General features: G+C 40.7%; 1 protein-coding gene across 2 annotated transcripts in view; it reads right to left on the bottom strand.

The window, feature by feature from the left end:
- The window catches only part of arhgef6 (Rac/Cdc42 guanine nucleotide exchange factor (GEF) 6), a 128,610-nt gene that overhangs the window by 5,113 nt on the left and 100,214 nt on the right, over window positions 1-23,283 (bottom strand). For both annotated transcript variants that reach the window (XM_034181684.1, XM_034181683.1), the window contains exons 9-18: window positions 16,769-16,891; window positions 14,493-14,631; window positions 14,122-14,181; window positions 11,425-11,571; window positions 10,008-10,094; window positions 7,862-7,943; window positions 7,326-7,441; window positions 7,008-7,187; window positions 3,830-3,850; window positions 393-489 (exon numbers count right to left, since the gene is read on the bottom strand). In XM_034181684.1, coding sequence (XP_034037575.1) covers window positions 393-489; window positions 3,830-3,850; window positions 7,008-7,187; window positions 7,326-7,441; window positions 7,862-7,943; window positions 10,008-10,094; window positions 11,425-11,571; window positions 14,122-14,181; window positions 14,493-14,631; window positions 16,769-16,891 — 1,052 coding nt within the window. The remainder of the gene's footprint in view (window positions 1-392; window positions 490-3,829; window positions 3,851-7,007; window positions 7,188-7,325; window positions 7,442-7,861; window positions 7,944-10,007; window positions 10,095-11,424; window positions 11,572-14,121; window positions 14,182-14,492; window positions 14,632-16,768; window positions 16,892-23,283) is intronic.

Raw genomic sequence — 23,283 nt, 5'->3', positions numbered from 1 at the left:
ATGAACCATTAAAAAAAAAAACAACAACCTTGGGGATGAAGTGTAGTTCCAAAGACATCAAGATAAAACAGCTCCTGCTCCTAATTTCCGTCATATATATGATGAGTGTTCACTGAAACAAGCACAGACCTGCCTAGCAGACGGCTGGTTAACAAGTATATGGTGTATTAGTTAACTTGCTTTTTTCACTGATCTGATCTATCAAAAAGTTCACAAAATTTTAAATCTGTATAACCTCACTGTACGCCCTTTTAATTTGGAGCCTTGCAAAATAATAGTAGTGTTTCTGAGTCATCTTGTTAAACTACTATTCCAGGCTGTACCAAACTACAGTTCACAAGAACTGGATCAAAAGCAACAAATCAAAAACAAATTTAGGGTTACATTCTCACTTTTTCTAACATGAATCTCATCATCAGATGGCTTTCGGTCTTTCTTCCTGTTGCCTGGAAGGAACTTCTTCATAGGTCGTGGGCTCTTGCTGGTGTCCTGGAGAAGAGTGACATCAAATTTGGCAAGTTATCCTACACAGGTGCACGGCCACACACATCTGGAAAGCCAAGGCTCCAAACCAAATGCTACGCAAGCGTACAGGGTCGCGCGCCCCTTATAAACAAACCAAAACAATGCACAACAAAAACTCTAACAACAAACAGGACAGCAAGCATATAGAAAATGACTGATCAAACCAGTGAGCGTGTTGTGCACCAATACAGGTTCACACAAACTAAACAACAAAACGTCAGATTCACTACTTTTAAATTATCTTTACATTTGAAAAATAACATCTAGCTAAACTTCATTTTTAGTACTTCTTGTTGGTGATGGTGGTAGTGGGGGCTAAGGGGGTTTTCACAAACAGAATTTTACTTTACTTTGACTATATAAGCCTTTACCTGAAGGACATATTATCATAGTCATATTCAAGGTTACTACATTATTTTTTACATTACTACAGAGCAGGATGATGTGGTTTCACGAAAAACTGTATGAGAACAAAACCCATTTCAAATCAAAATCTGAGAAACGATGAATGAATAATTCCTCAACGCAGTGTTACACTTCAGTCAGTGATGATGTGCTTTTCCCAATGATGGATTCTAACTTAGTGACATATGACTGACACATTCTGTTACACTACATGGCAATACATCATCTAGTGCATGTCCCGGGCTTTAACAGGAAACCTTACTCAAAGGTGTAACTGGAAACAAACAGTCTAAAACCACCAGTCTATTTAAATTTTCTTGGGGATGTAATAAAGTCGCTGCTTTCCGTCTGTTTAAACCAAGCTTAAGTTTTTATTTTCACACATATTCACTTCTGGAACTCTGCACCGCTCCTATATTTGGTTCCACCCAGGTTGGTCAGTATATGAAGGAATTGACAGGCAACGTTACTGATCCTCATGTCTCAAACTTCAGTCAGGGATTGTTCATAATCCAAAGTGTAACATGCTTCTGACCATAAATAAACAAATGGGTGCACTGGTACAACATCGACAAACTGGGCATGGCTCACTTCAGTTTACAACTAGCAACTACATTTACAGATGCAGAAATCATACCATGTTCTGAATAGATGCCTTATTATTTGAATGGCTGAGACAGCCATTTAAATAATAAGGGGAGCTGATGGTCTAGTCAAGTGGTTAATCGTTGGGCTTGAGACCAGAGGATCCTCGGTTCAAACCCCAACCTGACTGGAAAAATCACTAAGGGCCCTTGGACAAGGTCCTTAATCCCCGAGTTGCTCTCTGTGTGTAATGAGCGCCTTGTATGGCCGCACCCTGACATTGGTGTGTGTGTTTGTGTGAATGGGTGAATGTGAGACATTATTTGTAAAGCGCTTTGAGTTTCTGATGCAGATGGAAAAGTGCTATATAAATGCAGTCCATTTAATTAAAAAAAAAAGAGAGATCCCACCTTCTGTGTTTGTTTAATGTCTCATGTAAAGCAAAATGTAAATACTCTGACTTACTCAAACGTATTGGACAGAGCTGCTAAATACTGGACAGTTATCATTTTGCAGAATATATGCAATATTTAATATTGCAATGGAGCATTGCTGATTTTCCCACTTGAGTTTTAGGGGCCAATACAAATACACAACAAAATGTAAGATGAACAATGACAACAATGTTGACAAAACAGCGAGTGTCCACAACAGCAACAAATATGTTAGAGATAGTAACAGGATAATGTCACACCGTGCCTACTGGATGAGGTTACGTCTGTCACAGAAATATACAGTTTGCCATAAGCTAGAAGGTACATGAATGCGTGTGACTTATAAATTTATGTGTAGAGTGTCACAGATACAATGTGTAATAACATGAAGAGTTGCACCAGTGCCACAGTGAAGATGAACGCTGATACCACAGTCGTGGCAAATACCACAGGCAGAGCAGCTCTGGACCGCTACCCCCACATCAGCAAGAGGCAACTCCAGATAACACAGACCAGCCACATCACAAACAGCTGAATCCAACCAGCAGGAAGCAGACAACCCCATGAGTGCAAGGTATATGATGCAGATACACAGTCCAAGCAATAGACCAGGAACCAAAACACACAGGCCAATGCCCAATCTGGCATTGGGTATGCACCATTATAAGCCATACATAGGGAAATCCACACCACCCAGAAGGTGTACCTGCAAGCCCCCAGCATGCAACCACTACTCCCAACAACACCCCATGCCAACAAAGTGAGCAGCTGCCCAAGAGCAACAGGAGGCATCAAAAAGTCAGGCTACAAGCACCCCCAACTACCTGACCACAAGTAAGACTAAATTCCCCTACCCTTGCAGCCCTTAACCAGCAACATTTCCCCACCCAACATCCAGTGAGCTAGGTATGGCTGCCCGCATACACATTCCCAACACAGACGGGCAGAGATCACCACCTGCCACCAACAGCCCTGGGACCAAGACCTCTCAACAGAAGTATCCAGTAATGACCCAACACCATCGCACCACAGGTCCACCCAGTGCAGGAATCAAACTTGAACCAGCAGCCAGGAGCCCACACCTCAGCCCCCAACTTAGCATGCATTTACAGTGTAGCACTGAGTCAGGAATTACCCCCCTGAGAGTTCACCACCGAGGTCCTACACTATCATCACAAGCTCTGTCTGAACCCACAACAACAGTTTCAATGGTTGCAACAAAAGAATAAGAGATCAAGGCTTTTGTGTTTCTGCAAAGTCAAGTAAAGATGAATTTACATTCTCAGTTCTTCAAATATAACATTATCTGATCATGACGTTGGGGCAGTATTTTTGAAAAGGCAATTTACATAAAGGAATATCTGTTCCTAATTGTTCAGAAATAGTCAAATAAGGTTTGTAGATGGCCTATTTCTCATGTAGTATACTGTGACAAACCTTTCAAAAAGTAGCTTCAGACCTCATGTGGAATCAAAGTTTCCAAAGGCTTCACAATAAGCTTAATCTTGGGCATCTAAAATGGCATTTCAAAGTGAAATGCTTTCACATCCTCTGACGCCTTTGTGCAAACTACAGGTTCAGTGAAAATTCAGTGAAAAGAAACTATTGTAGTAAATCTGTCCCTGAAGAGTAATTTATGCGAAAGCCATGTATACACTGATGCTGTGAGAGACCCTGACTCATATGCACACAATTAAAAGAAGAGCAGAGCGGCAAACCACAGAAAACAGGAAACCAACAGATGTCAATGAGGAAATATAGTGAAGCAAACAAAGCAATGGCATGTCATCGCAACAGGCGGCACACAGAGCACACACACACGCACAGGCAGCCCCACCCCCCCATTACAACCGATCACACAGAGAAACATCTAATCTTACCTTCATGATATACGACATCCTCTACAGAAGGCAGAATGGAGAAAGACAGAGAGAAAAAAGGGGAAATGTGCATGAAAACTATGACGAGAGAAAGATGTGATAGCTCGTTTATATGGTGAACATTTAAATGATTCCCTCTGCCTTTAACCTGTTCAATGCAAGTGAGAACTATAAGGTGATTATGTCTGGTCAGAAAAAATATATGGAGGTACAGTTTGTCAGAAACTGGCAGAAAGACGGTTTTGCATGCAAACTCTGCAGGGGGAGACAAATACATAAATAAACAAAACTCAAAACACAACATTCAGACAACTTCTTGAACCCAAGAGCCTCATGTAAAATCCTTCCATGTGCACAAAACAGATGCCGAAACTGATCCATTTTGTAGCCATTAGAAGACGGCATGTTACGTTTACAAGCTACTGAGAATGCCGCGGATACGCACTGAGCTTTTTATGCCGAATTATAGCAAGGTTCAGGTTTGCGAAATAAGATTTGATCATTTTTTTTTTTAAATACAAGTATTTCTATATATTTACAGTAGTATTGAAAGAAATACAAAAACAACAAATTGTTGAATAACTATCATTAAAAGACAAACCTAAATGATATATTCTGGTCGTTACACCATCATTGCATGTGAGATCATTTGTGTGAACTCCCACACAGACCAAACATTGTCACATTCTCTGTAAAGAGGGTACAGTCAGCAGCTTCAAATTCCAGTCAAACCCCGCTGCTCAAACTCTCATTACTGGAATACATGTCCACAGAACAAGAGAAGTTCTTCTGCAGTGACCTTGAAGGGTCCCAGCTCCTATTCATTACATTAAATAAAACAAATTAATGCTGAAACTAACAAAAGTATTTGAAAGACATACAATAAGCAACACATATGACTTGATACATTTGGATGACAATCACAAAAAATATTTAATTAAGCATACATGGTTTGAGAGCTACATAAGCGGCAGCATAACGACTGACTTGTAGAATAACTGACAAGCATTAGTGCTGGTTTTTGAGCACAAAGCCAAAAATCTGTTATCCAGAAAAATGCAGCAAGCAATCTAATGACTGTTAGAGGGTGACATACAGAACATTAGGGCTGCGTGCCAAATAGCGGCCAAAATTATGCAAGTGGATATCAAAAATTAAAATCAGAGTCTACTATACTGCACGCCTGAGTCATATATGCTTAGCTTTAGGAAAGTAGAATTGGGGAATAACCGTTATGTCTGATGATTTGCGGATGTTCATGCTGGTTCGACGGCCGCAAATTGAGCTTTACCAGTAAAACGGACTTTTGCACAATCCAATTCCATCATTTGCACTGTTTATTTTTCTGTAGGTAATTCGGTTGGCGAGGCTTATGCTGCGTTTACACAGAACGACAAGTCATGAATGCCACGAAGTATACATTCTTGGCTGCTGATCATGAATGTGATGATTTGGGCAGAGGCGTCAAGTGTCCTCAGGAACTACTACAACCTGTTACCACCCATTACGATTAATGGCACGTGTTGCTGCAGAATTATCAGGAACAGGGTCAAGAATGTTCCGCGCTATCGCGCATTAACGGTGCATTGTTAAGTTCTGTCACATTGTGAATGAGGCGAATTGTCTCCACACACACACCCATATTCATCCAATCAACAATTCAGATCGCTCCGGTTTGCTCCTCAAACTCCAGCAGATGAAGCAGCAGAAGCAGAAGAACTTTGTGACTGCATGCTTAGTTGGGCTCTGTGACATGGAGTGGCGCAGAAAGGAGGAGGAGACGGAGAGCCAGATGTGTGGCTCCATGCAGCTCTCGTCGCGCTCATTTTCCCAAACATCAGGCACAGCAGCAGCAGGTGGTACACCTGCAGGAGCGCGCTGAGGAGCACTGGAACAAAACTTTTAGCCGACTTGGCACCACTGTCCTTCTTCAGCATACTGCAGCAATGACACTGAATGCGGTGCAGCAGGGTTTAATTGTGCGCACATCGTAGAAGAACGCTGTTATGCTCTATTAAGGATCATCACTAATCAAGATGGATCAACACGCTCAGTTACGACCTCCACGACATGAGGCGAAATGAGGCTGCTGCGTGACATTCGTGGAAGATCTTTTGACAGCCAAAAACATGCTCCACGAATATCACATTCCAACACACACTATTAAGAAACCTATTCAGATGTGTTAAGTCACGTTAAGAATGTCAGGAATGTGCAAAGAATGACACAAATATGACATTCGTAACACATCTTGCCTATGTGTAAACGCACCATTACCGTTACGGCAGCGTCACTCCAACAGCGGTTAGAATATTTTGCCACTGTTATCTCAATATTATACAGTCTGAAATCTCACACGATTAACCAATCAGATTTGTGGAACAAATGGAACTGAATTAGATTATTGGTTTAACCATTTGAGATGATATCTGATGGCTAGGTCAGCAAAATACACCTAGACAAATGTATTTATTGACAGATTAGTTGTTTTAAGACGGGGAAAACTGTATCGGACTGGTATTGGTACTGGCCGACACTGAATGTTCGAGTATTGGTACCGCACCTCTCTCATACACTCACACACACACAGGCTATATTGACTATATACTGATGAAGGAGGGTGGGGTGGGCTTTTGCATCAGCTACATAATTACTTGTTTGAGTTTCATTTTATAGCCAATATGCAGGGTTACTACTTGCACTAAGAGAGAACCTCAGCTGTGACACTATGGTTGTGTCACCTGGCTGTGCGAACACGTGGCTGCTTTCGGCAGGTGGGGATGAACTGGAGGTCAGCCTGGGTGCTTGCCAACCAAGAAACAGGGTGGTTCAGTAGTGCGGTGGATGTTGCAATGCACACCATAAGTGCATGCTCCTACACCTGACCTAACATGAAGTGTTTATACAACATTTTCCTGTAAGTCATCACAGCTTTGAAAACCATTTTAAGTACAAACTATGATTTCTTTATTTTTATGGTAAATAAAAGCATATTAGTAGAAGTACAAAGTACGGAAAATTCAGCCAAGTTAGCATTCTTTGCTATAAGAAATTATAAATGTGAATATGGATGGAAAAGATGAAGAGCTGGGAATTTATTTTGGACAGACATTTACGTGGTTAAGGACTCAGTACTGCATGAATGAGATGGACATTAAGTTGATGAATAACCTCCTACCTCTTTGTATCCAAGTGCAGCGGAAGGTTTTAGGGGAGGTGCAGGGCGAAGACAGCTAAGGGACCATGGCTTGCTGATCTTTGGTGGTTCCAGGGGGCCACGACTGACTGCACTAAGGCTGCCCAGATGGGAAAGGTGTGAGGAAGTACCGATCATGCTCACGGGTTTACCTTCTACATTCTACATGGAGGAGTTGAAAAAAGACAATTATAAATGCAGCCAGTCTGATGTGCATGTGTGGGTGTGAATTTGTTCAAAGGTAGTTCATGCTTCAACATGGTGTTAGGTTCACTTCTGCTTTTGCGTTTGTGTCATAACCTTCAAAATGGTGCCTGCAGGGCTGCCTCCTTTGGTAAAGGGCTGCAGGTGTTCCAGCCACTCTTGTAACTCCTGGGCATTAACGCAGAACACCGTAATACGATCGATCATGCTCCCTGCAGCACATAAACACACAGACGCCTACTTCAGCAAAACCTGCACACAGCTCCTAGGTGTCCACACACACCAGAGTCAACTTAGTGCAGCTCCGTGTTTAAAGTCAATCAGTTTGGTGTAACGACCCAAAACATAGACTTTCTTTGAAAAGTAGCACAATAACTGTACACAGGCAACAGCCAGGTCACCTCAACAACTTCCACAATTTTGTATGGCTTTTGTATATTATAAAACTAAAAAAAAATCAAACGTGCAGCTCAGTGTGCATGTGATCATATGCTAAGAATCTGCTGTAGGAAACACAGATTGGTTGTTCTCTGAGGCAGTTTCTTATTTTAGCACCAAAGAATATCTTCCGAACACCCTCCAGTATAAAAGCCATATGCGCCCTGCGTCCCCACACAGCATTAAATATAAACCTGTGATGTCGAAAGCATAATGGCAACTTTCAGGATCTTCTGCATGTCGAGTTACTGTAGTGCCTGTCAATGGGAGTCGTCCCTGGGGGTGGAGAGAAAAAAAACAAAACAATTCATTATGTCATAAACATAAAATATTCACCAACTGTGAGTAAAAATCTTAAAAAGAAAAAAGTACAGATACATGTTCAAAAATGAGGTTAAATGGATTCTGAAAGAAAAAAATAAGACATTTCTACAACAATTTTAATTACAGAAAAAGGTTTTTTCCTCTTCTTGAGTGGCTCAACAGTAAGAAATTTTTTCTTTTTTTAAATGTGCATATATTGCTTTTCTAACAACAAAACAATATTAACAGGATTGTAAACATCTGATTAAAGACATGACTTCCTTATAAAGTGTGTATATATATATATATATGTGTGAATGTGTTTGTTATCTATATGCCCTGTCCTGGCTATACCACACCTCATGCCCTATGACTGCTGGGATAGGATCCAGCCCTCTGTGACCCTTAACTGTAGTAATTAATTAATTACTTAATTGTAGTGATTAACTGTAGTTGCTTGTTGTTTTGTTTTTTAGATTTTTGCAAATGTATTAAAATTAAAAACAAAATAAGAAATCACATGTACATAAGTAAAATCTTGTGGCATCAACAGGGCTGTGAAATGAAAATTGTAAAATCCGAGTAAAATTTGCAGGGGATCTGGGGGGCGCAGATCCCCAGGAGCCGGAGTCTAGGGCCTTGTGGGGCCCCAGAAACCAAATTAAATTTTCATCTACTGATACATTTTCAACATCTCCTGGAAGAACAAATCTCAAAATTAGTGCATATTTAAATGATCCTAGATTCAACCTTTCATTTGAACCATCAATGTTCATGTTGAAATAACAGAATACGATGTGGAAGTAGGACCTGGAATGATTTTCCTTTTAATTGTAAACCAAATTATGCATTAACTCAGAACAATTAAACTACACAAAATTCATGAAGACTGAAAAAACTGTTAAACCATGTCAAAAAGCACAGCTAAAGATTGTAGGATATTTTAAAAATCAGGGTAAAATATCAATAACATACCTTATAGTAAAAAAGCCACACATTCTTGTGTAAATCCACTCAAAGCCAGTGTCTTTTTTTACCATGAAAAAAAGTCTACATTAATAAAAACTAATTTACATTCTTGTGTAAATTCATGTAGCCTAAATACATTCAAAGCCACAATGTCTTTTTTTTTCAATGAAAGTCTAGATTAATGAAAGAAAAAAAGGCACATAATCTTTTCCAAAATACTGTTGAACAGCACAATGTTTACTTTCCTGAGACAGAAAAAAATTCTTACCAGTTCGCTTTTCCCGTTCATCTTTCAGGTGTGTTCATGAAGCCAGCAACAATTCCACGGATTCTTGTCCTTATCAGACTTTTTCAAACCGTCTTTCTCGCCATCTTCGCTCTGTCTGATGTCGCTCCGTGACACAGACATGCTGCAAAATTCTTCTTTTAAAAACTTGAAAGTTCTAAAAGTGTGCTATGTCCACATGTTACGTTTAGCTAAGCTTCGCACAGGAGCCACACAGTGTCACCACAGCAACCAACCAGTCCTGCTTTATGACAACTGTCGTAACAGATACGCTTTGAGTGGCATTTTTCCTCCACGAATCTCCGCGGATCCAAGGAAACTGATATGTATCTGTAACACACAGATCAGTGTCCGCGGACTTATAAAACTTGCATGATGTCGTAAAAAAAAAAAAAAAAAAAAAAAAACGCTTTGCGATAAGCATTTTAAAAACTCAGTAACGATCACGATTAAAGAGCACAATACTAACATGCCCCATGATGAAATCCGCGGAGTTTTCACAGCCCTTCATCAAGAAGACTTGAGGCTGTAATTGCTGCATCAACAAAGAATGGAGTCAAGGGTGCGACTACTTATGTACATGTGATTTCTTGTTTTTTGTTTTTAGTAAATTTGCAAAAATAACAAAAATACAAAAAAAACCTTTTCCATGTCATTATGGGGTATTATGAGTAGAAGTTGGAGGGACAAAAAAATAAATTTACTCAATTTTTGAATAAGGCTGTAACAAAATGTGGAAAAAGAAACCATTATAAGTTAGGAACACTGCTGTTTTAGCTCACCTGGTAAATAAAGCCACTCATCCGTGGACTGGCGGACAGCATAATTAACACATTAGGGAAAAGCATGAGGTAGCGCTCCTCTTTTTCCTGTAAGACAAAAACAAAGTTTCCTTTCTACAATGACTAACTAGTTAGCTAAATGTCTGTACATATACTTTAAGAGCTCAGCTTGCTTTCACCAAGTCCATCATATTGTTGGTCAGTGAAGGTAAGGTGGCAGCATTTGAACCAAATACCTAAAGAGTATATTAGCATAACTTGCCATCATACCAACTGATATGAAACATGCAGATAAAGTAGGTAAGAGCATGTCAGCTCAAGTTTGCAAACAGATATCGGTTTGCCAACGTGGCACTGGATGCATGAATGGAAAACAAGATGTGCTAACAAGATGACAGAGTTGTAAAAACTATCTCTGGGGACTGATATGGTGGTTGGAAAGCGACTGACAGTGAATCAGTTCTGGTGAATCCAAAATGATTTATGTGGACCTTTTTTCCAACCACTGATACATGAATCAACCCTCACAGAAACCACACAAGAGAGAACAGACTGCTTTTTAGTTTGTGAATGTCCTATATACTGAAGGTTCCTTTGAAGGGGGCTCTGCAATAGTAAGTACTAATTAGTTTATTTCTATATTACTTTTTACATTAGCAGCCATCGGATTCAAGAACGGAAACCAAACTCCACTGAAAAAAGTTCAGGGAAAGCTTTGAGATCCTTGGGTATTGAAAAATGCATCACTTTTGTTCCAAACAAGACACAAGATGAAGATTTTATGCTACCGTTAGTATCTTAAATGCTGCAAAACTTAAACATAAAAAAATTAATCCAGAGTACTTCAAGTTGGTGCTCATAGTGTTCACACTGTTCTCTCTGCTTATATAACAAAGCATAATCTGAGGGGGGAAAAAAATTAAAGTAATTTAAATTACAAATAAAGAATGCCATTCAAAAAATAAGAAGGTGGAGAACTTTTGACTTGGAAATTCAGAAACTTTTTTTGTTTTTAAACGTCATATGAAATAATGAAGACTGAAGCAGTTTTAATGGTGGACTAAAGCAGATTAGAACTAATGACAAACTTTACGGCAAAAGCATGTCTACTGGAACTCCTAGCATTTGCTACAGACATATGAAACCAACATCAAAAAACAACACTGAGTGCCAGCCAGTTTTAATGTTACAAAGGACATAGAAAATTCTTCATTCAAGAATTCTCAAAAGTAAATCTAGAATTTTTTGCAATTAAAAGTATAAGCACATTAAAGTCTTCCCAAGATAATGAGTATACAATAAAAATGCTTTTCACACAAAAATAAATAAATTCAGCAACAATTTTTTTTCCCATCTATGCTTTGAGATTGCATGGAACTCCTGGGGAGCCAAAAATGCAACAAATCACGTCTCTCACCTCAGTGGATCCATTTTTCACATGGACCTGGGACATGTAGGCTACATGACCAAGGGACTTCATGTTGTCTCCTTCCCAACCCCTCAATGGTTCAGATAAGATCTGGAGCTCCAGGTTCTTACGTTTTCGCAGGTCCTGGCACTGAGACTACACACACACACACACACACACACACACACACACACACACACACACACACACACACACACACACACACACACACACACACACACACACACACACACACACACACACACACACACACACACACACACACACACACACACACACACACACACACACACACACACACACACACACACACACACACAGCGTTGTGCTACAGAAAAAAAATTAAAACCAAATCATCTCTGCCAAAGATATGATGTTTTCAGTGAAGCCTGTTTGTTCTGCACAGATCAACATCGGGATCCAGATTTGTTACCGTTTAAATAAACGTTTGGGTAGATGACAGCTACAATAATAATTCTGTCAAACCCAATGTAAAATTTGAGTACTGTTCCCATTTGGTTGAGGAGTGCATTCATTTGAGTGCACTTTTGTCATATCACAGATTTTGCTAACCAAAAACAAAGCATCCAGTCGATTGTAGTGCCTCACTGCTGCCAGATCATTTTTGGAAATTACTTGACACTGGCGGTCTGAAAAATTTTTTTAGCACCTGGAGAGGAGAACTCTGTGCCGAAAACTACATTTCAATATCTCATGTAGTTCCTGAGATAAGCTCAGTAATGTATTCTACACACTGACCCCTGATTTGACCTTCAACTTCAACATATAACCTTGACATAACTTGTGTTACGAGAGGGTGGTCCACTGAGTTTGGTGAAAACTGCTCTTAGCATTTTAGAGATATGACCACAGACAAGGCCACTGAAATATCCTCTTTCTACTTCACGGTGAGGTGAAATACCTCAACTCATTTCCATAAAATTAAGCCATTTTCCAATAGAAGAGTGTAGGGCCAGAAATTTGACCCTGACCATTGCTCTCGAACAATGTTTGATCCTAATAAAATCAAATCCTCACATCCACAGGCCCAAAGTATGAGCTGCCCAATTTGATCAAAACTGCCTCAGGTGTTCCTAAGACATCTTGACAGCATACAGTCAAACATACATAGTTGCATGGAGACCAAGCTAATCAGAATCAGAGTTCGCCACCATTGCTAAAAATTATAATAAAAAAATTAAAACTATGAGTAAACCAATAAATCAACCCCACCCTACTATGGACAGCTAAAAATTAAACCTTTTATTTCTTGTAACCTGGGACCAGGTAAGGACTCCCCTTGTTCAGAGAGGAGAAATGACAAAGTCATTCTTTTGGGTGCATCGTCTGAAAGTGTTTTTAATGAAAGCGCACTACAGAAACTTAGCCAGGCATTGTGAAGCATCCACCGACACCCCCCACACACACACAAAAATCAAAGAAAACGATATCTGAACATTTCAAAAGGTGATGTTGCTCGATCTCTCCCCACCTCACGTCCCTGTGTTGCAGAAATACGTGTGAGTCACCTCACGTCTTCTTACTAGGAACTCAGAGCTACAATGGGGAAAAGTGTCTCAAACAGGAGGCACACAACAGGTACAATGTGGTTTGCGCTTTTCTACTACAAATCTTCTAAAATTAGCATTTTATTCCACACCCACTGTAGGAACAAGAGAATCACCAAACCTGTCAAAGTTCCCCCCGCCCCCCGTCATGGTTGTGCCCTTGATTGCTCCTTCACACTCAAAGGCAGTATCATAATAAAATAAAATCTGTCAAAAACCATCAGCATTTCACTCAATCAGGCTATAAATGTTAGAGATTACAGCAGCAGAACTGAATAAATACACAGAATGCTATAAATGTGTTTCAGTGTTACATATGCCACATTCCAACATCTGTCATAATAAGAAAACCAATCTAAGATATCCAGGAAATGAATAAACTAATCTTCTCTTTTTTTTTGCATTAACATAAGGAAGCTCTGGGGAGTTATAAAAGATTATTAACTGAGTGAGAGGTCTGTATGGGGAAATATCAGATTGAGGAGTTAGTATGGACCCAGCGTCAGCTAGGTCCATGCGAAAAACACAGAGGTCTGATATCCCCATACAAATCAAGCAAATGAGATTAATAATTCATTTATTATATGGCTGTTATACATATACACACGCAAACTTACAGTATCACCTGAATATGCTGCTGACGGTGTTGAGCTCCTTCGCTTTCTTCACCTTCATGAAGAACTTGCTAACAGATAGTCCAGTCGTTATCTGGTAAGCTTTCAATCTATGTTTTCTCTGATGCTGTTTAGACGTTTATGGAGTACGTTCATGTCCGACTTGGTTTTTCTAATCGTGTTTTTAGCTTCCTGGTTTGTAACAAAAATATGCGTTGTGGACTGATTGTCATGGTAACCGGTCCGGATATGGGAAAATGTGTGACCGGTAACCAGCCAATCAAAATGCATGAAGCATCACAGCCATATAATAATATGTACGTAATATGAATTATTACAAAGATGACAGTTAGTATATTTATACTATATATTTTTATATTATTATATTTCTTTTTTGTGCTGTACAGTAGCTCTGTGGGAGCACCCCCAATTTTGTTGTCCACCCACCATAATGACAAAGACTATTCTACTCTGTACAGCATGTGTGGATGATGCAGACTTACCACTAGATTCCGAAAAGCTGCTGTGGCCTTTATGATGTCAGTATAGTCAACATGGGCTTCCTAATGAGAAGGGGTGGGCATGAGATGAAAACAGGGCTGCTCAAGTAGTAATTTAAAAATTATTCCTATAAATTCCAGAACATGGGTGGGAGACGAACAATGTACCTTTAACAAAAAAGTCTTAATGCAACTATTTGGCACATTGTGATGATGCAGACTTTGTTGACTTTAATTGAATTCAAAGTGAATTATGTGCACCGTAGCAGCAAACATTAAGCACTGAACAATAAATGTCTCCATTATTTTCATATCTCTCCTTAAATAATGAAACAAATGTTCTATCTGTTCATATTGGAAGGCGTCTGTTTTACCTCCACATGTCTCTCCAGCTCCTGCAGCAGGGTGGGGTACTTGTCCAGCCTCATGAAGGGTTTACTGAGACTGCTGGTCAACGACAGGATCCCTGGTGCACTGGCTCCCTGACTCTCCATGAACTTGTCAAGTTCATCGCTGTTGAACGCACACAAAATTCACATGCTTTTTTCATTATTGTTATAGGGTCATTTGATGCTTGGGATTTGCCACAGAGATTCAATGGGACTGGACACAGGTGGAGCCGGAGAGGTCAAGCTTCATGGATTTAGGTTTTTCTCTTCAAATGTGATAAAGTTAAACAACTGGAAAATAATGCTGAAATTATATTATATACATGGCTTAAACAAAATTAAAGGAACACTCTTTAATCAGTGTAGCATCAAGTCAGTTCAAATTCTGTGATATTGATCTGGTCAGTTAAGTAGCAAAGGGGGGTTGCTACTCAGTTTCAGCTGCTTTGGTGCAGTAGAGGGGCAACAATGACAATGCCCAAACACGACAATGCATGGAGGATTAAAAGAATTGATACAATTGACTGGCCCCTATGTTCTCCTGACATAAATTAATAAAACACCTCTGGGGCATTGTGTTTCGGTCCATCCAACTCTCCAGGTTGCACCTCAAACTGTACAGTGATGCCTTGTTCCAGATCTGGAAGGAGAGCCCCCGGGACACCCTCTGTCATCTCATTAGGAGCATGCCCCCACAATGTCAAGCATGCACACAAGCACATGGGGTCATACAAACTACTAAATTAAATTTTGAATTGCTGCAATGAAATTTTGGCAAAAGGGACAAACTCCTACCCTGAGTAAAATGGAAAGTTACAAGCCAACTGCAGGGAAAAAAAATTATCAAGATGTGGTAACAAACTTCTGCTACTGACTTTTGGGGTTTTCCATTGTATGACACGTCCATTTCCATTTTAAGCACCTGCTGCTGCAGTGTGGGAGCTGTGGAAACGCACTGCGTGTGCGGGTGTGCATTTATCTGTGATGATTGTTGCGCAGTTATGTAACACCAAATCATTGCAAACCCAACATATTTGGGGAAACAAGATTACGTCACTACCGTTGTGCATGAAGTTCGGACAGCAGCCAACTTGACCAGCTATTTCTGGGTCAAATCGGGGAAGAGTCTGAGCACAGCAGGCATCTGAATGCACACCCGTCTATTCTGCAGTACCAATTTAGTGGAAGATGATTGTCGTTCAGGACAGATCTCTGTTGATAACAGCAGGCTTTGAACCGCCAAGACAATACTCATAGCTACTTGACATTAATTAAAAAAAAATAAAAAAAAATACATGTTTAATCATTACCCATCACTCAAACACGCTCTTACAAATATACACTTTACAAATAACACATTCCATTGTCTAAGAGCCATCTATGATGCATTTCCAAAAAAAGGACCACAAGCAGCTGGTATGTAAAAACCTGAAGTTGCAACTCAACTGAAGCCACTAACATCGTCTGGACACTGAAGTTTTAGATTGTGGAAATTTGGGTCATTTTGCAGTGAAATGAAGCTGTTGCAATCAGTGTCCCTGCAGCACCACTAACCTTTACCATTAACCTTTTATTACATGTAATTCTACGAAAAGGAGGAAAATAGAAAGTCTCACAACTGTCATGCAAATGTGCTTACTGTGAAATGTGAAAAAGCGCCTTGCATACTTGTCAACATAACCACAACTCTTTATATCCTGTCAGGCAGCTTCCTGTCTGTCATTCAGCTTAACGTGCAGTGCATAACGTGCAACCTGACCAACCACGTCGACTCTGCATCATTTGAGCTGTAACACGGCAAAAGTACTTTGTGACTTTACCATGACCAACATGTGTGTACTTCAGGTGTAATAATATGTATCTGATAAACAAATGCATTGACAAAACTATCTTGGGCCCATTATTTACAGGCACTGTACTGCTCACATGGCTCACTGTCTGACACATGGAATGCCTGCCACCTTGTGGCTTAAATGACACTACAATGACACAAATGACACAAACTTGTAAACATTTTCTCATATCTATAAAATAAGCCACCATAAACATTTGCATATTTAAAGTCATATATAATGCAATTCTAAGGTGATTTATCGACCCAAAACTGTGGTTTGACAGTGTTCCTTCTCTAGCAGGGAAATTTAATGACGAACATAAGACCATTTAAAAGTCATTCTAAATTTGACAGCACAGCGATCCTGCGTTACACTGCTGATAACGCTCATGCATGGCTACACTAATCTTGTTTTGCAGCGTCCGACCTGTGGTCAGTGAGGATGCAGACAGCTGAAGGGTGACTGGAGCAGTACGTCAGGTACAAAGTCTTGATCTGGGACATCAGGTTCAAATAACAGCCGGCCACTCGCTGCTGGCCTTCCGGCAGCCTGGGCAATCAGAGAGAGGTGGGAAGAGTGAAAGGAAAACAGGGAAGACGGAGGTAAAAGATGGACAAGAAGACAAACATAAATGCGGTAAGAAAAAGACAAATAAGTAGAGACTGTTACAGGCAGGACCATAACTATTTGGACAGTGATTTTATTCATTTTAATTTGCCTCTGTATTGCTTTCACACATACCTTGTTTGGTCTGAAATAAAATAACTGGCGTGAAAGCTGCTGCAGACCACAATCTGAACCAAAGGACCAAAAGGTGTTTAGACCAAAACAGGTGGTGCTGGACCAGATCAACCTGAACCACAGCCCAGTCTGTTTGCAGTGTGAAAACGCTTAAGCCTGACTTATGCTTCTCTGTCTCCGCAGCGCCACAGCAACGCAGAGCCCTCTGCATTGCTACATACCTTCTCCGTGTCCCTCTCTGCAGCCTGATGTGCAACTCCCAAAAATTATAACTACACACTGAAACAACGGAGACCACAAGTGCTGTGACTGGTCTCACTTTTCTGGTTTCACTCCTTCCTCTCCTATTATATTTAAAAGTTTTTGTAGCGCGCACGCCGATCACTTTTCGATCACGGATCAAATAGAGGGACGTTTGGTAGAAAAGTCCGAAAACATGACCAACTTCACAACACCGAGTCGAAAAACTACAAAGACGCTCAAATGATCTGCAACTCATGGAGGGAAATTTCACACAATGTTGGTTTGGACGTTTTGTGATCAAATTTTTATCTTATTTTATGAAAAAAAGAGAAGAAGAACAAAAAATATATAAATAGGCATATACATCTTATATGGCTCACAAAAACATATATATTCAAACCTATCCATATGCCAATCCACAGATATACATGAATAAACAGGTAATTGCAAAACAGATAAATAAAAAAAGGGGAGAAGAAAAAATGCACAATGAAATAAAAAAACTGTAATTAGTAAAATACTTTGTTAAATATGAGTAAATGAAAGAAAAATCATAAGTACATATGTATATGCATTATAAAAAGAAAACAGAACCCCAAAAAATAACCCACCCACTCCCTGGATCCAGAACTCCAAACCCCAGTCATATGTTACACCTGGAACTCACAGAAGACAGCTAGAAGTGAATTCCAAGCCTTTATTGCAACTCTTTGGCTCTGTGGACTCTGGCTATCGACAACTCCAAATAAGCCAAAACCCACACTCAGAAAGTAAGTGAGTGCACAGACTTCCAGCGTGTGGCAACTAGTTTTTTGCAGCCGTAAGACCAGCCAACAATGGTCTTCTCTTGTCCAATGTCAAACCCAGCCCTGACAAATCATTGAAAATGAGTGTAGCAGGCGAGCAGGTCAACCTGAACTTGAATAGCGGAGAAAGGTTAATGGCGACCATCTTCCAAAATTTGGCCACAGGGGCACATTCCCTGAACATATGAAAAAAACTGCCCGCCACTTTAAGGTGCGTTTACACATAACCAAGACGTGTTACAAATGTCATTTTTCTGTCATTCGTGACACATTCCTGACATTCTTAATGTGACTTAACGCATCTGAATATGTTTCTTAATGGTGCGTGTTGGTGCGTGATATTCTTGATATTCGTGGAGCATGTTTTTGCCTGTCAAAAAATCTTCCACGAATGTCACACACCACCCTCATTTCATCTCACATCGTGGAGGTCGCAACTGAGTGTATTGATCCATCTTGATGAGTAGTGATCCTTAACAGAACGTGACAACGTTCGTAGTGGTTCCTGTGATGGTTCTTGGAGCCCAAACTGTCACACGTTATTACGAAGTGACACGGAAACTGTCAAGTTTTGACACGACTTGTAACGTGGCGTCACATTTCACTGCGCGCCATGACAAATCAGTTTTCTGTCACGTGCGCACAATTAAACTCGGCTCCAAATGTCGTTCCACAGTTCCTGCTGAAGCTCCTCAGGATGCTCCTGCAGGTGTTCCACCTGCTGTTGGAACTGAGGAGCGCGAGAACGAGTGTGAGCCAGAGGAACCAGAGGAGCGAGAGGAGACTCACGTGCAGCCAGACATCTCTGCACCTCCTCCAGTCCAGCGGAGGAAGAAGCGCGCGCACAATTAAACCCTGCTGCACCACATTCAGTTTGATTGCTGACACGAAGTCGGCTAAAAGTCTAATTTCAGTGCTCTTCAGCGCGCTCCTGCAGGTGTTCCACCTGCTGCATGTGCCTGATGCCGCATAAAGCCACACATCTGGCTCTGTCCGTCTCCTCCTCTGCGCCACTCCATGGCACAGAGCCCAACTACGCATACAGTCACATAGTTCTTCTGAAAAACTGGAGCGATCTGAATTCGGTTGGATGAATATGGGTGTGTGTGTGGAGACAATTCACCTCGTTCACAACGTGACAGAACTTAACGATGCGCTGTTACACGGAACACTATTCTTGACCGTGCATAATGGTTCCTGATAATTCTCCAGCAACATGTGCCATTAATCGTAACGCGTGGTAACAGGTTGTAGCAGTTCCTGAGGACACCTGACGCCTCTGCCCCGAATCATCACATTCGTGATCAGCAGCCAAGAATATGTACTTCGTGGCATTCGTGACTTGTCGTCGTTATGTGTAAACGCAGCATTAGATGTACAGAGAGTACATGTTGGATCATTTATAACCTTCATCAAGTGAAGCTTCCTATGGGTTAAATATACCCTATGTACAGTAGTGTTCAGAATAATAGTAGTGCTATGAGACTAAAAAGATTAATCCAGGTTTTAAGTATATTTCTTATTGTTACATGGGAAACAAGGTGTTGTGTGTTGGGGGGTTTGGCTGGACATTTTGGTGTTGTTTTCTTTTCTTTGCTCTCCAGGTAGTATGCAAACTGGTTTTTTCTGTGGAGAAGGTGCTGGCGGAAGAGTCCTTCACCTTCATCAGAACTATTGGCTGCACCTGTGGAGGATGTTCACGTGCAGGCCTAACGACTTGCAGCACCTGTGGATGATGCTCACGTGCAAACTTAAAGACTTTCAGCTGAAGCAGATAATGAGATGGCGTTCTGCATTTAAGCCATGAGTGATTCGAGCAGAATTGCCGGGAACTCGACCTTGTGATGTTCGTTTGTGAGACGCTGAGGACCGCGCCAGGGTTTGACACATCGTGCCTGTGAAGGAGGACGGGTGAGGGACACATGCTGTCAGCACACACCAGAGGTGATGATTGTCTGAATAAGTGTTAACAGTAATTTGGTATTTTGTTACGCAGTATATTTGAACATTGATGAGAATTGTGAAGTTTGCTCCTCACTGTCGTGGCGTATGGATTGATGATCCTCCACCTGTTGTGAGAAACTGCTCATTTACATAAAGTTTAAATTCAGACCTGAATGTGTTGCTGATAGTGTGTGCCTTTGAAGGATATTTATTGTAGCTTTGTTGACTTACCTCACCTTTTCCGTCCTTCACAGAGTCAGTTTGTCGTATCCACCTGGGGGGTGTTCGGCGGTGAATCTGAGTCCAGAAGCGCCGGGCTTTGATCCATTTGGGCGCTGGAGAGCGCGCCGTCCTTCACCTCGCCAGACAACCGAACATTTATGTTGTACACAAATTATTGCACAGGAGGGAAATAAATTTTTGTTTTTGGAACCGCTTTCTGGTTATTTAGCGCTGGGCCCTTGTCAGATGCTGGTTCGGTTCTCTGACCCGCGTCAGCACATAACACAAGGTACCAGTAGATTCAGTAGATTCTCACAAATCCAACAAGACCAAGCATTCATGATATGCACACTCTTAAGGCTATGAAATTGGGCTATTAGTAAAAAAAAAAAAAAAAAAGGAGAAAAGGGGGTGTTCACAATAATAGTAGTGTGGCATTCAGTCAGTGAGTTCGTCAATTTTGTGGAACAAACAGGTGTGAATCAGGTGTCCCCTATGTAAGGATGAAGCCAGCACCTGTTGAACATGCTTTTCTCTTTGAAAGCCTGAGGAAAATGGGAGGATCAAGACATTGTTCAGAAGAACAGCGTAGTTTGATTAAAAAGTTGATTGGAGGGGGGAAAATTATAGGCTGTTCATCTACAAGGATCTCCAATGATTTAAAATGGACAAAAAACCAGAGACGCATGGAAGAAAATGGAAAACAACCATCAAAATGGATAGAAGAATAACCAGAATGGCAAAGGCTCACCCACTGATCAGCTCCAGGATGATCAAAGACAGTCTGGAGTTACCTGTAAGTGCTGTGACAGTTAGAAGACGCCTGTGTGAAGCTAATTTATTTGCAAGAATCCCCCGCAAAGTCCCTCTGTTAAATAAAAGACATGTGCAGAAGAAGTTACAATTTGCCAAAGAACACATCAACTGGCCTAAAGAGAAATGGAGGAATATTTTGTGGACTGATGACAGTAAAATTGTTCTTTTTGGGTCCAAGGGCCCCAAGAGACGACCCCCAAACTTTGAATTCAAGCCACAGTTCACAGTGAAGACAGTGAAGCATGGTGGTGCAAGCATCATGATATGGGCATGTTTCTCCTATTATGGTGTTGGGCCTATATATCGCATACCAGGTATCATGGATCAGTTTGGATATGTCAAAATACTTGAAGAGGTCATGTTGCCTTATGCTGAAGAGGACATGCCCTTGAAATGGGTGTTTCAACAAGACAATGATCCCAAGCACACTAGTAAACAAGCAAAATCTTGGTTCCAAACCAACTAAATTAATGCCTCGCAGATGTAAAGAAATCATGAAAAACTGTGGTTATACAACTAAATACTAGCTTAGTGATTCACAGGATTGCTAAAAAAGCAGTTTGAACATAATAGTTTTGAGATGGTAGCGTCAACAGCAGATGCTACTATTATTGTGAACACCCCCTTTTCTACTTTTTTTACTAATAGCCCAATTTCATAGCCTTAAGAGTGTGCATATCATTAATGCTTGGTCTTGTTGGATTTGTGAGAATCTACTGAATCTACTGGTACCTTGTTTCCCATGTAACAATAAGAAATATACTCAAATCTGGATTAATCTTTTTAGTCACATAGCACTACTATTATTCTGAACACTACTGTATAGTCCCTTCGGGTTCTCCCTTGTTTGCACTCGGGGTCGCCACAGCAAATCCAGTATATATAACTGATCTATTTGCTGATGGTCAGGGTTTCTGGATGCTAAACTCACATTAACCCAGACATTGTCCCAATCAAATGTAGGTTTCAGATCTGGAACATCACTCCTCCACATCTTGTCTAATGCCAAGGGTGTGCAACAGTGCTGCAACAAAAACCAGAAGAACCACGTGTGCTTCCAGCAGAGTGGAACAATTTATGAAGAGAGTGTGGTGTGAGAGGGCCCTGTAAAGAAACAGCACTGTCTTTTAAAGACGCTCTCAGCTGCAAATAGAAAAAAAGGAGGTATGTGGGATATCATACTTAATGCATATACTCTGAAAAGTAAGTAACCCCCCTCCCCTCTTCCATAAATATCGCCAAGTGTACAAATATTTTTCCTTTCCCAGTCAGGAAAATGGATTGACTGACCGCCAATTAACAATTTATCATTGTTAAATATTGGAGAATGTGGGCTCCACCCAGAAGAGCAACCAACTAATTTCTCCACCCTCCTTCAAACAAAAAGCAAATATAAAATTAAAGGACCAACTCTCAAATGGCATTAGTGGGCTGAGATAGTAGAGTATGGAAGTAACATCCGCTCCTCCAAAGCTCACCACAACACCTGTGCATCTGGTTGAAACAGAGTTAATAAAGGCCTCAGTGTGAAGGCCCAGTTATAAAATTTGAAATTTGGGGGAGACAGGCCAACGGCCTGCCTTTTTCGCTGCATTGTGTTGAGCTTAATACAAGGTCGTTTACCATACCACAGAAATTTCGTTATTGCTAATTGCAATTTGCTCCAATATTGAGGGGGTGGGGGAACAGAAAGCATAAAACTGACAAATTGATTCTGGGCAGAACATTCATTTTTATTATAGTCAGCCTGCCACAAAGCGAATTTGGCAGGCTAAACCACCTCTCAAAGTCCGCCATGACTTTGTTGCGTGTATTACAAAAAATTTTTTTTAGTTATCATTTGTATAGAGGAATAAATGTCTATCCCCAGATACGTAAAGGTTTTAGTAAATGGAATAGCCTGATTTAACAGTAGCAGAGCTGATTTCTGCCAATTTATTCTAAAGCCGAAAAACTTACCACAGTGTTCAAGGGTTGACAAGACATGTGGGATACATTGTACCGGATCGTTTATATACAATAAGATGTCATCAGCGTATAGTGAGATGTGATGTTGTGTTCCATTAATAGAAAATTGGAGAGATTGTACTTGAGCTGCGGACGGCTTGTTTTAATGGTTCAAGAGAGAGGGGTTTGGAAGTTGATGATTGTATGAAGAAGTGGAGCCCA

The sequence above is a fragment of the Thalassophryne amazonica genome, chromosome 11 (genome assembly GCF_902500255.1).
Source record: "Thalassophryne amazonica chromosome 11, fThaAma1.1, whole genome shotgun sequence".
Classification (NCBI taxonomy): Eukaryota; Metazoa; Chordata; class Actinopteri; order Batrachoidiformes; family Batrachoididae; genus Thalassophryne; species Thalassophryne amazonica.
This window is presented reverse-complemented; position numbering and strand designations above follow the sequence as displayed.